The 16,507-nt window shown below is 35.4% G+C and overlaps 1 protein-coding gene and 1 long non-coding RNA gene across 4 annotated transcripts; one reads left to right on the top strand and one right to left on the bottom strand.

Annotated features, from left to right (window-relative positions):
* Nucleotides 1-318: 318 nt before the first annotated feature.
* LOC149186523 (uncharacterized) lies at nt 319-1,383 on the bottom strand. Of its 2 annotated transcripts, none has more exons than XR_016256142.1 (2): nt 819-1,383; nt 319-740 (listed from the first exon to the last, which is right to left on the bottom strand). It is a non-coding gene; the product is annotated as an uncharacterized LOC149186523 (long non-coding RNA). The 2 variants fall into 2 exon arrangements; XR_016256141.1 differs by having other exon boundaries at nt 319-661.
* A 395-nt stretch (nt 1,384-1,778) lies between these two features.
* On the top strand, nt 1,779-3,460 carry LOC149186522 (protein SODIUM POTASSIUM ROOT DEFECTIVE 2-like). Of its 2 annotated transcripts, none has more exons than XM_089412626.1 (3): nt 1,779-2,233; nt 2,455-2,530; nt 2,654-3,460. In XM_089412626.1, the coding sequence occupies exons 1-3, from the start codon at nt 2,018-2,020 to the stop codon at nt 2,785-2,787; spliced, it is 426 nt and encodes a 141-aa protein (XP_089268752.1). In that variant the 5' UTR covers nt 1,779-2,017; the 3' UTR covers nt 2,788-3,460. The 2 variants fall into 2 exon arrangements, with proteins under 2 accessions (XP_089268752.1, XP_089268751.1); XM_089412625.1 differs by having other exon boundaries at nt 1,779-2,260.
* Nucleotides 3,461-16,507: the final 13,047 nt, after the last annotated feature.

Below are 16,507 nucleotides of genomic sequence, written 5' to 3'. Positions count from 1 at the left end.
ACTATAGTAATCGAAACGCACGATGTTAGTATTAATTCAGCTGTTTGTGAGTTGCTTGTTACCATCAATTCGTGGATTATAATGAAAGTTTTCAGATACATAATCATTCACTATCTTATTTGGCCTCTTCCCGAGGCGGGGAGGCAAAAACTTAGGTAATACATATTTATGTTTTTGTTATCATTGGTACATCAGCTATAGATCAGCTTAATGCTAGCATTAATGCTAGGCATTTAATGCTCGGGATTTGGGATGTTCATGCTTGCCTATTGCCTAATGCTTCGGATGTAAAATTGTCTTATTTTACACAGACAGGTGGTCTATGTGGCTTGCATGAAGATTGCATGAAGATGAGCGTGGCGAGATGGCGAGAGGAGAGGAGGCCTGCATGAAGATGTGTGTGGCCACAATCTCACTACCGCGACTGGATTCGGGATTAGCTGTCCTTCTGAGTCTCGAGCAGGTTGACCAGGGGATAGATCAATCCTTAAGCTTCAATCTCTACACTCACACCAGAATTTCATACCAGTAAATCGAAGATGTGTCGGAAATAGAACCTGGAGCCAACGGGATCTGGAACGGGTCCAATTCGATCTGCATCTGGATCTGGCAACTGGCTGAAACTTGATCGAGCATCCTCACCCGTTCGAAAGCTAGCAGCCTGGGTTGAATCAATAGTTTACCTTGTTTAAGCAGCAGCACATCCAGATGCAGATACTTATCGAGATGGAGATTCAGCTCTGCAACAGCTATGGATACTGAATTGTTGTGCAACAGCGATGGATACCGAATTCAAATGTAAGGATAAAGATAATTACCTTCCTTTGTGGCTTCTGTAGCATACTACAGTCACCTCTTCTTCATTCTTATTATGTGCTTCTGATATGGGTTGTCCTTACTGCTGCCCTTTCCTCTTCTTCATTCTTATTATGTGCTTCTGATATGGGCTGATGTGCTTCTGATATTCCTCGTCTTCATTCTTATTATGTGCTTCTGACGTGCTTCTGATATGGGCTGATGTGCTTCTGATATGGGTTGTCGTTGCTCAGCAGTAAGAGTGGTAAAGAAATAGGAGTGGTAAAGAAACCCTCTCGAAGATGAGATACAGTGGCTGTGTTTCTGCGGTGAGATACAATGAACCTACAATGAACAAGGTGAGATAAAACTGGAATGGTTACTAGCTATGGATACAAAAGCAAGGCGGTGGAAGCTAGCCTCACCTCTTCGAAAAAGTTTACTGCCGGAGGTGGATCGAGCCTGGTGATCTAGAATTCATGAAAAACCCCCAGTTAGAACTCTATAGCCATCGCGTCGTCGTTCCAAACGAGGTCACGAATCCAAGGATAATGCCCTATTACTGGAAATTAGAACTGTGAAACCGAGAGGATCTCCTGCTATCTGGGCTCTTTCATCTGGCTATAAATGGTTTTAAGCCCCATCCAGTCCTCTACTTATTGTGGTCATTTTGGCACTTGAAAAACCTTACAAAACTCATAGCGTCATTTTTCCTGGTCCGATGTGCAACGCCAAATTGAAACCTTCATTCGCAATTACCCTTTGCAGTACCAACAAACGTGCAAATCGGAAACACGACCTTTATAAGCCTTTACATGTTCCTTCCAGGCCATTGCTTTGCTTCAGACGAGATTGGGTATTGAACGAGAAAGGGTTTTAAAGGTTACAGAGAATATTATCACAACATATCAGGTTGGTTCGTTGAAGGATAGGATAATAGGCCGTAAATAGACGTGTCATACATGCAGGTGGGTCACACATATGGCACTGTTGCATGGTGATCATGGCGACAAGTAAAATGGGGCCCGCGACAAGTGGAATGTTAAACTAATGATCATGGCGACAAGTAAAATGGGGCCCGCGACAAGTGGAATGGTAAACTAAATACGCCATGACAATACATATATGATTACTGCTTTTGGTGCTTTACTCGAGCGATAGTTTTATCCTTGGGAATTTTGGTGATTACTTCTGTCTCTGGGGACTTTTGTGATTTGTAAATATGAAGCTGATGGGCATATTGAACATCTTCTGTATTTCCCCATCTTCGACTACACTCTGTTTTTCTGTGGGAAGACGATACCTTCAAAGACCAGATTCTCAGATCTCGGAGCACACACAGCTTCTACAGGGGCAGTCTACAAGTGTAGTTGTAGAGGTTCGAACTTCTGACCTGCTGAGAGCTAGGAATGTCCAACCCACTAAAACTGAAGAACAGGTCATAACATTAAGGCAAAACCCAGAGGTGAGAATCATGTGGTTTCAATGTTCATTTATGTCCACTTTGGTATTAATCATATGTTTTCATAGGTCTGCTTATCAATTCTGTGAAATCATAGAATATATCATACACACACTTTTGTTAAGTCAGAGTATGCAATCATTGTATATATGCTCTTTATGATTTTTGCATATATTATCTTCTTTTGTGTTGTGCAGGTGGTGGTGTTGAGAGTCTCATTGCACTGCGCTGGCTGTGCCAGAAATGTCAGTAAACACATATCAAAAATGGAAGGTGACACTTTTTCAGCCTGCTTGCTTAATATTGTATGTTCATCTATCAATAGATACCCCAACATCATATATGTAAGCAATTTTTGTGACGGAATACACAAATCCTGGTGTCCAACTGTGTCAGGTGTGACAGCATTTGCTATAGATCTGGAGAAAAAGGAGGTCACAGTGATGGGTAACATATCACCCATTGGAGTTTTGGAAAGTGTTTGCAAAGTAAAAAATGTTGAGTTCTGGCCTAAGGAGAAGTTAAGCTAAAAGGCTGCAACAACATTTCTGTAATCTAACAGTCTCTATAACTAAAATTTTGTACTAAAACTGAAGAACAAGTCATAACATTAAGGCAAAACCCAGAGGTGAGAATCATGTGGTTTCAATGTTCATTTATGTCCACTTTGGTATTAATCATATGTTTTCATAGGTCTAATCTAACAGTCTGTATAACTAAAATTTTGTCCTTTAGCCTTCCAGCTTTTTAGAAGTTGCAGATATAACTTCACTATTTGTGTTGCTGCAGGCTTTTGCAAATAGCCTGCTCTTGCATTTTTTAAAAATTGCAGTTCACAGCATTCTCATGTTGATGTCCTACATCATTTCAATTACACATGTATGCTTGTGCTGTGGCACTAGAGCGCGGTCCCTAACTTCCAAATGTTTCAAATTGTTTTATATTGCTGTCAGTTTTGCTACTTCTTAGTTCTTCACTTGCTTGCGCCACTATGATATCCCCACTTTAAAGTTTCTATGGTAGAACACATTTTTTCTCTTTCAGTTCTGTTGTCTCTAGCTCTCCATTTGAAACCCATGCTGCAATTATATCCCAACTTGAAAGTGGATCTATGATCAAATGCAGCTTTCTCATAAACGTGTTCTTGTGTTTGTTTTGTTAATCCCCAGCCTCTTGCTAGTTGAAGCCCATGCTGCAATTACATCTCCACTTGAAAGTATGCATGATTGAGCATATTTCTCTCTCTATATTGTTTAGTTACGTTGTTAGTGTGTTAATCCCTAGCTCTCGAGTTGCAAGCCTTTGTCACAATTATATCCCAACTTAAAGGTGTGTATGATTGATCTTAGTTGTCTCCCTCTCTCTCTTTCTCTCAGTTGCTTTGTTATGCTTCTAGTTTTGTTCATCTCCAGCTCTCCAGTTGAAGCCCATGCCACAATTATATTCCAAATCGTTAGTTTGTATGATTGAACTGTGACATTAAATATACTATCAATGACAGTACAATCTAATGATGTAGAGTTTAGTGGTTTGAGGACTGAATACTTTTTTGACCTTGCTTGAATGTTATTAGATCATTTGATTCAGTTATAAGATCAGCTTAATAGTTGTCAATTGAAATAGTTGGAATGCACACTTTTGCACTTATTTTTGTTCTGGTATCTGTTATGTCTTTATCAATATATGATATCAGAGGGTTCATAGAGAAATCTTTGTTAGTTCTATGATATTTATTTCACTGCTTATATGAAGCTGCAATTGATGGGCTTGAGTTCTTAATATTATGTGTTTGTTGCAGACTCTTTACTTGGAGGACTTGAACAGCCTTGGCAACTTGCTGAGCTGAAAAGTTGCTTCAGCCATCTTAACTGGAGAAAGAAGGTAACATTTAATTTTTTTTCTTTCACCTTGTTCACATTCAATTATTTCTACAATAACTCTTTGGGGGCTGTTTAGTTTAATTTTGAATTGCTTGATTTTATGTTTAGTTTTTTTTGCATAGTTCCCAATTTCTGTCTATTTTTTTGTTGTTTGTTCATACGTTGAGGCTGCCCTGCCTGTTTTGCTTCTTTTACTATTGTTTGTCTCTGTAAGTTCTATTTTGTTTACACTTTTCTTGTGCTGCTGTTGACCACTCTGGCTACTGCCGGTTACTGTCTTGTAATTAACCCTATAGTACATTTTTGAAAACAATGATAAAACTTGATTTATTTGAAGAACACACTTTACTTATGAATATTAATAGGGATGCTGAATGATCTAGAACCTTTTGCCCAGTAATGATGTAACATGGAAGCTTAAAAAACACTTTCTGAACTAACTTCTTTTTATGGCACCACACATTTTGTTCGCAATTCAAAAATCTGATTTGAACTTTTCCAAATCTGAAATATCTCCCATAATCTTCAAGGTGCCTTCCTATGCTGAACAAAACATCTCAGACATAAACATTGGATTTATCTTATTGTGTCCATCTACTACTCGGGAATACTGCTACTTCATTTTCCAATATCACCCTGTATATGAAGTCATTGTGTGCTGAAAAGAATGCCTCTGCAAAGATCAAAATGTATATTGTATTCATAACTTCTGAGTATGCCTTAATGTGTGGAGCTCAGTAAGATGAAATGTGTGGTTCTGAGGCAATTGTGTTCATTTTTGTTGTTAGAAGAGACAAATCTGTTTGTAAAAGTAGTTGTGTAGCCAAACAAAGAGACTAGAGTTCTTTGGGCTTTTCAAAGGATACTTTCTGGAGTTGTAGGCTCTTTTAACTTGCGTGGTGACTACGTGGTCACTACAACTGTGGAGGCAGATAACAAGGGCATGAAGCATTTTTCTAGAGTGGCCGATTCAGTGAGTTCTGTGCTACTAGGTGGACCTGTTAAGGCCTGAAAGCAGCAAAACTGGCTGGTGCAAATGCAGTTTTGGAGCATTTCTTTACTTACTAGTTACAGTGTAGTTTGGTTGACTCAAGGCAGGGACTTGCTGCCTCGCAGCTTCCCAAAAGTTCAATGGCATTTCCAGTTATCTCCATTAACACAGTTAATGCACTATGAACTTGAGACGCTTTGTAAATTTTCTAACAAAATCCCCAAGGTAGGGACTAGCTCCCATGCGGCCTCCCTTGTTAAATACTTTAATTTCACAAGGTTTTTTACATCCATTTAGGAGTACTCATGAGAGTGAGGCACGAGAATTATTTAAATGAAAGTTTGTTGCCCCATGTTGTCTTACAACCCAATAAGAGTATTAAAACATGATAATCAGATTTTCAATCACCAATATTTTTGTGAATTCCTCATTTAACCTCTTGCTTTGTAACTTCAAACTTCAATGAAATTCATTTGAAAGTAAATGGTTAATCTTTCAAAACCATTATGATAATATACAATTCGATTTTAAGTTATATTTTAATTAATAGCGAGGAAACAAATGAGTGGCTATATGAACCTAATCTACTAGGATTTTTTAATAAACACTGATGAATGGAAAAATGAGCGAAAGGATAGTCCCAATGAACAACTGGGATAAGTCTTGAATTGTTTACGCAAATAGGATGCGAAGACAAGTTATGCTAACAAAACATTGAATATAAATGAAGAAAATGATGCCTATGAATTGATAGATTGATGAATTATTATTTTTTTTGGGCGGTGAGCTAATTTTTTTCCTTATTTTAATGTATTAATTTCAAAATTGATTTTTATTTTTTCTATATTTTTAATAAATATGAAATATGTGATCAATATATTATATGTTGTTATGAAACCAGCTCAAGAAAAGATAGAAAAGATAGATCAACGCCTTAGAATTCAGCCTCTTCGAGGGGGCAACCTCCTTTACATTACATAAATGAACAATTCTTGGATGATTCAAATGACAAAACCTCCTTTCTATATATAGGAGTCTAAGGAGTCACAATATAATCCAGCCGACCTAACAATAATAATATAAAGCCACAAAAATAACAATAGAGGGATTCTATGGGGCACAGAAATAACAATATGGGGGTAATAGGGGCACAACAATATAAATAAGGGGTATAACTACAATAGTAATGGGCTAATCACTAGTATTATAGGGACCCAACATGCCCCTCTCCTTCAAAAAAGTGTTGTCCTCAACGCTTGAGTAGTTTTGGATACTTCTGCATAAAATTCTCATCCTCCCATGTGGAATCTTCAGCGGATAAGTTCTTCCACTTGATAAGATACTTTGAAATTGATCGATTTCGTAGCTGTCGAGTTCTTGTTTCTGTGACTGCTTCCGGTTCCAATATAATTTTTTCTTCCTCGTCAAGTTCTGGAAATATTGTTTGAATTGGGAGCTTGTCGCCTATAACCTTCTTTAAACATGAAACATGGAAAACTGGGTGCAATCAAGAAGCTGCAAGAAGCTGCAATTTGTATGTCATAGTACCAATCTTTTGCAACACCTTGTACGGACCATAATACTTTGGTGATAATTTATTATCCTTCTTAGCTTGCTTTAGGGACATTTGCTTATATGGTTGTAGCCGTAGGAATACCCAATCACCTACATCAAAACTTCTTTCACTGCGATGTTGATCTGCCTGTTGTTTCATTCTATTTTGTGCCAACACGAGGTTATCCTTTAAGAGTTGGAGGACTTGTTGTTGATGTTCGATGTGATGTTCCACTGCTTGAACCTTAGAATTTTCTCTTAAATATGATGTGATGGATGGTGGTTGATACCCATAAAGTGCCATAAATGGGGTCATTTTTGTTGCTGTATGGAAGGAAGTGTTATACCACCATTCAGCCAGAGGCAACCATTTGACCCATTGTGTCTGTTTATCAGATACAAAGCAATGAAGATATCCTTCCAAACATTTGTTTACTATCTCAGTTTGCCCATCAGATTGAGGATGATAAGATGAGCTATGAGCTAACTGAGTACCAAGACAAGAAAATAATTCTGTCCAAAAATTTCCAGTGAAAATGGGATCTCTGTCACTTACAATAATCTTTGGGTTTCCATGTAGCTTTTGAACTAATTCCATAAATGCAGTAGAAACTGTACTGGCTTTAAATGGATGTGATAATGCACAAAAGTGTGCATACTTGGTAAGTCTATCAACTACCACCATGATGACACTCTTTCCCTCAGACTTGGGTAAACCTGTGATAAAATCCATTGAAACCTCCTCCCAACGTTGGCTTGGAATGGATAAAGGTTGTAATAGACCCGGTGTCTTAATTGTTTCAACTTTATTTTGTTGGCAAACCAAACATTCCACCACAAACTTTTGAATATCTGATTTAAGGCCATCCCAAAAAAATTCCTTCTTAACCCTGTGGTAAGTTTTTAAAAATCCTGAGTGCCCTCCTAAGGGAGAAGTGTGCAATTCCATAAGAATATTTTGTTTTAGCTGGGAATTATTACAGAGGTATAAGCGATCTTTGTACCATAACGAATCATTTTTCCAGCTAAATGTATCAGAAGTACTGGAATCTTGTTGTAGCTTTTGAATAAGTGCCCACACTTCTTCGTCATTCTTTCATTCCTCCCTTGCTTCGTTTATCCAATCTGGTTGGATAATAGAAATGGCACACAACAATGCTTCCACATCCTCATCCTTTCTTGAGAGTGCATCTGCCACCACATTTTGCTTCCCTTTTTTGTAGATGATTTCAAAGTCATAACCCAACATCTTTGTGACCCACTTTTGTTGCTCTTCAGAGGATAATCTTTGTTCTAAAAAGTATTTAAGGCTATCATGATCCATTTTTACCTTGAAGTGTCTTCCCATTAGGTAGGGTCGCCATTTCTTAAGTGCATGGAGTATTGCCAACATTTCCTTCTCATAAATAGCTTTGCTTAAAAACTTTCCCTTGATTGGACGACTTTCAAAAGCAATGGGTCTTTCATCTTGCATTAGAACAGCACCAATTCCATTTCCTGAAGCATCACATTCCACAATAAAGGTTTTTGTGAAGTCCGGTGTAGCTAAGACCGGTGCTTGGCACATTGCCTCTTTAAGATGTTCAAAGGCCTTTGTTGCTTCCGGAGTCCATGAAAATGAATCTTTCTTCAATAATGTTGTTAGAGGTGCTGCTATTATCCCATAATTCTTAACAAACTTGCGATAATACCCTGTCAACCCAAGAAATCCTCGCAGATGCTTTATGGATGTGGGGTTTCCATTCCTTAATGGCTTTAATTTTCCTAGAGTCTACCTTAACTCCTTCATGAGATACAATATGACCCAAATATTCCACCTCCTGGACTCCAAAGAAACATTTGGATCTTTTTGCATATAATTGTTTCTCCTCCAATAGTTGTAGCACCCTGTCAACATGTTCAACATGATCCTTCCAAGACTTGCTGTAGATTAGTATATCATCAAAAAATACTAACACAAATTTTCTAAGGAATGGTTTGAAAATTGAATTCATCAAACCTTGAAATGTTGAAGGTGCATTGGTAAGGCCAAAAGGCATGACCAAAAATTCATAATGACCCTCATGAGTTCTAAATGTCGTTTTCGGAATGTCTTCAATCTTCATTCTGATTTGATGATATCCCGAACGAAGATCCAACTTGGTGAAGTAAATTGATCCATGCAATTCATCCAGTAATTCATCAATGACAGGAATGGGGAACTTATCTTTAATAGTGAGCTTGTTGAGCTCCCTATAATCCGGACACATGCGCCATGATCCATCCTTCTTGTGCACCAATACTACTGGAGTTGAGAAAGAACTTTGACTCGGTTGAATTATACCAGCCTCTAGCATTTCTGCAACCATACGTTCAATTTCACTTTTTTGGACATAGGGATATCTGTACAGCCTGATGTTTGGAGGAACACTTCCTGGAATCAGATGAATAGCATGATCATGATCACGCATAGGTGGGAGACCTTTGGGAGTCTCAAATACCTTGGAATGATTGTCCAGGACTTTTTGGAGATCTGGAGAAATAGATGATTCCAATGTGGAAACATCTAGCGAACATAATTGTGCAATTACACCTCTTTGCTCCTTTTTTAGAAGCTTTGTCATGCCATTAGAGCTGATTATCTTTCCTGGTTTCCCTGCAATACCCCTTAATTCAACTTCCTTTCCTTCCATAGAAAATTTGATGAAAAGTTCTTGAAAATTAAAAGCTATTGTAGCCATTGGACTCCTAGTACAACATCAGCACCTCCCATTGGAATGGAAAGCATTGGGCTAGTCAATACATATTCTCCCATGGATAGCTTGATATTATGGCACTTTCCAGAGCAATTTATTGTTCCTCCATTTGCAATCATCACTTGACACTCTGGTGCTGGATATAGGAAGCAATTCAATTCTTTTGCTACCCTACAATGAATAAAATTGTGGGTGCTTCCTGAATCAATCAACACTATTACCTTTTTCTTCTTGATTTGTCCTTCTATCTTGATGGTTTGAGGAGTGGTAATTCCCTCCAATGCATTACAAGATATGGTCGGATTTATTTGTTCTTCATCTAGGCTTTGTTCCTAGAGTATATCCTCTTCTTTTGACCTTTCTTGCTCCTTTTCTTCTTCCTCTTCACAATCTATGTAGAATAATTTCTTCTCAGCACACTTATGACCTTTTGTGTATTTGCTATCACAACTGTAACAAAGCCCTTTTGCTCTTTTTTCTTCCAATTGTTGTGGTGTCAACCTTGTAGGTTGTGGAAGACTAGGGGCAACAACACTTCCGTCTTTATAGTTGTGAGTGGTATGCTTCCTAGTTGCCATAATTTTTCTTTCCATTTTTCTTGCTAACCTGAATGCCTTCTCTAATGAATCAGGTTCCCAAAGGCGAACATCATGTTGGATATTATCCTTTAAAGACCCTATGAACACATCAATCCTATGCTCCTCTGGAATATCTTTTACCCTTATGTTCAATTTTTGGAACTCCTCAATGTGCTCCATTATTGAACCCTTTTGTTTGAGACTTATCAATTGGCTAAAAAAAGTGTTTCTTTTTGTATCCTCATAATGTGCTATCAATTCTTCCGTAAAAATTGCCCAAGTGATAAATTGTTTACGAGAACAAAGCCATTGATACCATACAAACTGATTTGGTTCCAAATATACAGTTGCCATACGTACCTTTTGTGCATTTTGCACATTATTGAGATCGAAGAATTGCTCCATCTGTAATATCCATGTGGCGGGATCCTTGCCATCAAACTTCCGCATATCGATTTTTGGAACATGGTGAGTCTTTGATCCAAAATTAGAGTCTATGGAATCATGATTAACATTTCTTTTGTTCTCATCATGAGTTTCCTTTAGTACCCTTTCACCCTTAGTGACCATTTCTTGTAGCAACTTATTCATATTTATCTTCAATTCTTCCATCTTATCATCCATGCCATCAATTTTGGCGTCCATGCCATTCACCTTAGCTTCCATGCCATCCATCTTAGCTTCTACACCTTTCTTTAAACCATCCATCTTAGCTTCTACATCTTTCCTTAAACCATCCATTTTAGATTCTGTTGCTTTTTGTGCAAGTGACACTCTTTGCACTTGTTCTTGTAATTTTGATATATCATATAGCACTTCTTCTTCTTCTTCATGAGTCATGCTAGAGCTTTCAGGTTTCTTACTAGGTGTTTTCATTTTCTTTCCTCAGGGCATCAGTTACCGATAATAATGCTCTATTATGCCGTTTGAATTCCTTCAAAATAAATTTTCAAACCAAGCTTAAGCAAAAATTTAAGAAAATCTACACACCTTTTTTCACTTTGTAGGACCTCAATATTGCCTCTGACGTATCTCTGTACATTTCGATCATCTAGTTCTGAATTTGTGACCCGCATTAGCCCTCTGTGTCCTCTTTCCAGTGCCACAAGTCTGACCCAAATTGGATTCACCAAGGAAGAGTTATGCGACATCTCCCATAGTGACTTGATTATAGACTAGTTGAGTAGAGCGAACTCGTACGACGTGCCACGAGTCATTGTTTCGATCTTTGGATCTAAAAAATGCATACAAGAAACTACAATCCGTCCTCTTTCTGTAACTTCTTACGAAATTTCAATCCGATCCCCAGAGAGAAATTTATGACGATTTTCCCCAGGTCACCTGTTTTGAATGTAATTCAGGAGTCTGCAAAAAGACCAACTTCCTCAGATCATATCTCCGTAAATATTGCACAAAAGCTCTGAAATTCGGACCCAAGGTTCAACGCGATTTCTTCTCAAACGGGTTTTCTTTGAGACTTTTGAAACGTCACAGAAAAAAAGTTATAGCGAAAATTCCACGATGATCTGTTTGGAGCAGCGAAACCCTAGAATCCAAAGCTCTGATACCAAATGTTATGAAACCAGCTCAAGAAAAGATAGAAAAGATAGATCAACGCCTTAGAATTCAGCCTCTTCGAGGGGGAAACCTCCTTTACATTACATAAATGAACAATTCTTGGATGATTCAAATGACAAAACCTCCTTTCTATATATAGGAGTCTAAGGAGTCACAATATAATCCAGCCAACCTAACAATAATAATATAAAGCCACAAAAATAACAATAGAGGGATTCTATGGGGCACAGAAATAACAATATGGGGGTAATAGGGGCACAACAATATAAATAAGGGGTATAACTACTATAGTAATGGGGTAATCACTAGTATTATAGGGACCCAACATATGTAAGGAATAATATTTAAAAAGTCTTGGGAAGAGTTTGATTATCATTTTGATTTGGAGGCCTTGTTCTATCTACATTTCGATCTTAGTCCTTGATTGGGAAGGGTGTGGAGGCTTCCCCCATTATTGTTGCTACCCTGTGGTAGGGGTTGGTTGGAAGCACCTCTGAAAGATTTTTTTTCTTTTGAAAATTTTCTCGTAAAATATTGTAATTTTGTAGTCAATCAAGACCATTCATTAGGCGAAAATGATGGTAAAATTTATGTTAATTAAGTTTTTTTCCCCTAGAAGGCAACAAGTGGTTTCTATGAGGGAATTGTATTGTAGCTATGCATTCTTCTATGTGAGAAAAAGATAGGAAATTGTGTGAGAGCGAAGAAGAAGTTACAATGGATGTGTTGTAAGTTGTACCTCTTCAGTTTGCTGGATAATATAAAAGGAAGGGTTGGTTGTTTCTTCATGGACGTAGCCCAAATTTGGTGAACTATGTATATTTTTGTCTCTCTTGTTTTATGCTTTTCTGTGTTTCCAATATTTTCATTCCATTGCTTTATGAGTTAATTTCTAACCAAAAGAATTACAATCCCCGAAAATAAGGGATTGATTTGGAAACCAATTCACCCATGGACTAAATCTTATAACTATCAAAAAATATCATGAAGGAAATCTATTAATTTATGAGATCAAAATTTAGATGAAAATAAATATTTTCAAGAGAATAATGCTTTTAAACTTAGAGGCAAGGAAAACTCTTTGTGGTCTAGTTTGAAGACATGAAGGTTTATTCATTTTCACTTTGATATTGCTAATGGATCCAAAAAAAATGATATGTTATGTGTGTTTTTTCCATAATTTATCAATTCTTTAATATTTTAAAAATGGATATCAATTTAAATGAAAAACATGCAATTCTAGGCTTCAAAGCACAATATTTTATCTCTACTGTTGAGAATTTAGTTTCCAAATGAGTTTCTTTTTCTTAATTTCAAACATAGTGATGGAGTTTCTATTAAACCCTTTCAAATGTTTCTCTTACAATAGAAAACTCTACAAATCACTCTCAAGAGGGGAAACACTAATATATCCTTTAGGCATATGTGCAACGCTTAGGAAATGGGTAAATCAATTGTTGTATTCCTCCCATGGTTGTGCCTATGTATATACCTCCAAAACACAAAAAACTACTGTGAGAACAAGTAGATATTGAGAGGAAAATTTTATGAATGAGAAGAATAAAAAGATGAAGGATGATTGATAATGTTGGGAATTAAATAGATACAACAATTGATCTCATAGTAATAGGAAACTCCAATGACACATCAAATCATTGAAGAAAAATGCTAATTAAATTGTTAATGAAGAAGGTGTACTCAATTATTAAGTGGGTTGTTAGCTTAATGGGATACTAATAACTACATAAACAAGCTAAGGAGGCTAGTTTCTAAGAGACAAAATCAAGAAACACTATGTCAAGTGTTTTTTTTCTTGGAAAATCATTAACCACAAAAGGCCAAGTGACCAAATTATTAGTCTTGTGGGCCACTTTTTCAGTTTATTTTCTTTTAATAAAGGTGTGATGTATCTCTTTTCCTGCAAAAGTCAAATTTTACCGGGAATCACTAACTCCTAATGACAGAGAGTGATTATGGATTTTGAGGAAAATTTTTGGCTTTAAAAGCCATAAAACATCCCAACTAAGTGATTTTTCTCATAACTTGTAAAATGTTTTCTTGATAACTAAAGAAAATTTCCAAATTGATGTAAGCACTTCAATCTCGATTAATGTTTTCTAAAAACATATTTACTTAGTTGAAATATTCAATATCAATGATGTTTGGTGATTTTGTTTCTTATTTGGTCTCATTTGATTATAGAACTCTTTGTGCTTCAAGTTAAACCTTGAATCTTAGTTGTTGGAACCTTAAATCATCGTCAACATTTAGAAGCATGGATGAGATCACATAAAACCTTAGAGAAACTCCAACGAACCATTAAAATTTATTTAAATTGAGATCTAATGATACCCCTTAGTTTATGAGCTTCTTGATAAATTTCCATGTCTCATGCTTTATACTTGTACTAACAATAATACATAGAAATAAAAGGGCCTTTTTATCTTCAAAGGATGAGTACTCTTATATTGGTTGTATCCATTATTACAAGTGGTATTATCCTCATCTCAAACTTCTAAACTTTAGAGAAAGAAAAGCCCTAAGAAGTTAATACAATGGAAATGGAATTGGAATTTATTCTTTTGAAAATTAATAATGATAAATAGTTCTTTATAGGGTTAAATATAATGAATTTATTTAAATATGTGTAAGGTGTCACATATATTTTATTGCAAGAGCAAATTTACTTGATTCATGTTTAATGAAATTTATCTAATTCACATGTCATAACAAAAAAATACTCATTATATAGATAAATTTAGGAATAAATCGATATTGAAAGTTAAGATTATAGCAAAACATAATGAAAAGAAAGAAATATTCTTGAGAAAGAATATAAAGTTTAGGAATCATGAAGTTCATAATATCTAGATAGTGCATGATATTATTCTTTTTTCAACACTTATTACATAATTTTTAATACTCTTTCCACAGGTAAACTAAGAAATAGATCAATGAAACATACTCAAAAGCAAGGAGTTTTAGGAAAAAATAATAAAAATAGTGAAATCATTAATTTAAGATAATTTGGAGAGGACTCAAAATCACATTTTGTTTTTCAATGCCAATTACACATCCATAGGAAATGGAATTTTGAAAAATAGTGGGAAAATACATGCATCACTATTTTTAACAACATTGAAACAAGTAATGTTGAACTTGAATAAACCATGAGCAACATCACCACTACTCTTATGCAATAATGTAACAAGAAAGTAAGAGTAAGTTCTCCCTTTTGAGAAATCACTTCTTAAATGTAATGTGGGGCTATTATTTAGGAGGATGATCAATAATCACATAATGATTAAAAAAAACATCTAAAGTAAACATGATATGAGATTAGGAATACATTTTTGTGTTTAAATTATTTTCAAATTTAACAATATGTATATTACAAGGACAAGATTTTGACTACATTATACACTACCCTATACAATATTTAATGCTACATTGTAGGGTCCTTAGATGACATCTAATAGGATCTTATGTCCTCGATATATTTTGAACTAATAATTACATGGATGAAAGGTCACATCTATTTATCTAGAGCAAAGATTGTTTGAAATTAGGCATACAACTTTAATTTCAAATTACTTTCAAATCCAAAAATGTGTATATTAGAAAAAATTAAACTATCCCATGTACTACCCCATACAATATTTAATGTTACATTGCTAGGTTCTTTGATGACATTTAAGAGGATCTTATATCCTTGATATGTTTCTCATTAAAATTTACATGGCTGGAAGGCCAACGATCATCATAATATCGTTTTTACAACACAATTATACATCTATAGGAATGTCGAAAAGCAATGGACCACTATTTTAACAACATTGAACAAACTAAAAAGCAAGAAATATTGAACTTGATTAAACCATGAGCAACATCTCCATTACCCTTATGTAACAATGAAGCAAGAGTAACTTATACCTTTTGAAAATGAATTTTCTACATGCAATGAGAGGCTAATATTTAGGAGGATGACTAATGATCACCTAATGATACAACAAACATCTAAAGAGAACATTATATGAGATTAAGGATATATTTTTGAATTTAAATTATTTTCAAATTTAACAATGTGTATATTACAAAGAGTTTGATTAACATATATACTACCCACACAATGTTTAATGCCATCTTTAGCTAACTTCTAAAAAGATACCGTGTCCTTCCTATTAAAAATTACACAAATAAAAACTTACATCTATCTAGATTGCAAAAATGGGAGTAAATAAAGAATGCAATTTGAATATAATATGATCAAGATTATAAACTTTATACTAAATGAAGAATACAATTGGAGTATAATATGATATAAGTATTTACTTAGAGTTCAAATAACTTTTAAATTTAATAGTGTATATTACAAAAAGTTAAACAAACCATGTACAATTCGATACAATATTTAATGCTATATTCCAGAGTGCTTGGCCTATATCCGTAAGAGATTTTTGATTAATGATTACATGGGTGAAAGGTGATAGCTTATGCACTAAAAAGAGATTACATTAAATAACGGAAGCAGTTTTAATATAACATGATGTAAGTAGTTATCTTGCTTACTGCTATACTAATTGATAGTTTTCTTTATTTTTATGCGATCCGGATAACTAATCACCCTAACAATTTCTCGTATTCTCTATTAATTCAAATCGTGTTGTTAGATCATATAAGTGACATGTTTGCCGTCCAAAGGTGTATGTTGCAATCCTGATTCCTAATCGCTGGCCGGTTATGCCATTTTCTTCAGTGACAACATCAATCTTCATGCATACATTGCCCATTGTTTCTCATTGTAAATTGTTCACGTTTTGACGTAAAACCTCAAGGAATACTATGAGGATCAAGGGTTAAATTTGATGGGTATTTTACCTACAACTGAATTTTTTTATGAGGGTTTTATTTTAAAATTGGTGTTCACTTGAATT

This window comes from Pinus tabuliformis, chromosome 3_1, assembly GCF_031772625.1.
Source record: "Pinus tabuliformis cultivar Carrire ecotype Pingquan chromosome 3_1, CPIR1, whole genome shotgun sequence".
NCBI classification, from domain to species: domain Eukaryota; kingdom Viridiplantae; phylum Streptophyta; class Pinopsida; order Pinales; family Pinaceae; genus Pinus; species Pinus tabuliformis.
The sequence above is the reverse complement of the archived record's forward strand: the minus strand, read 5'-3'. Positions and strand labels throughout refer to the sequence as shown.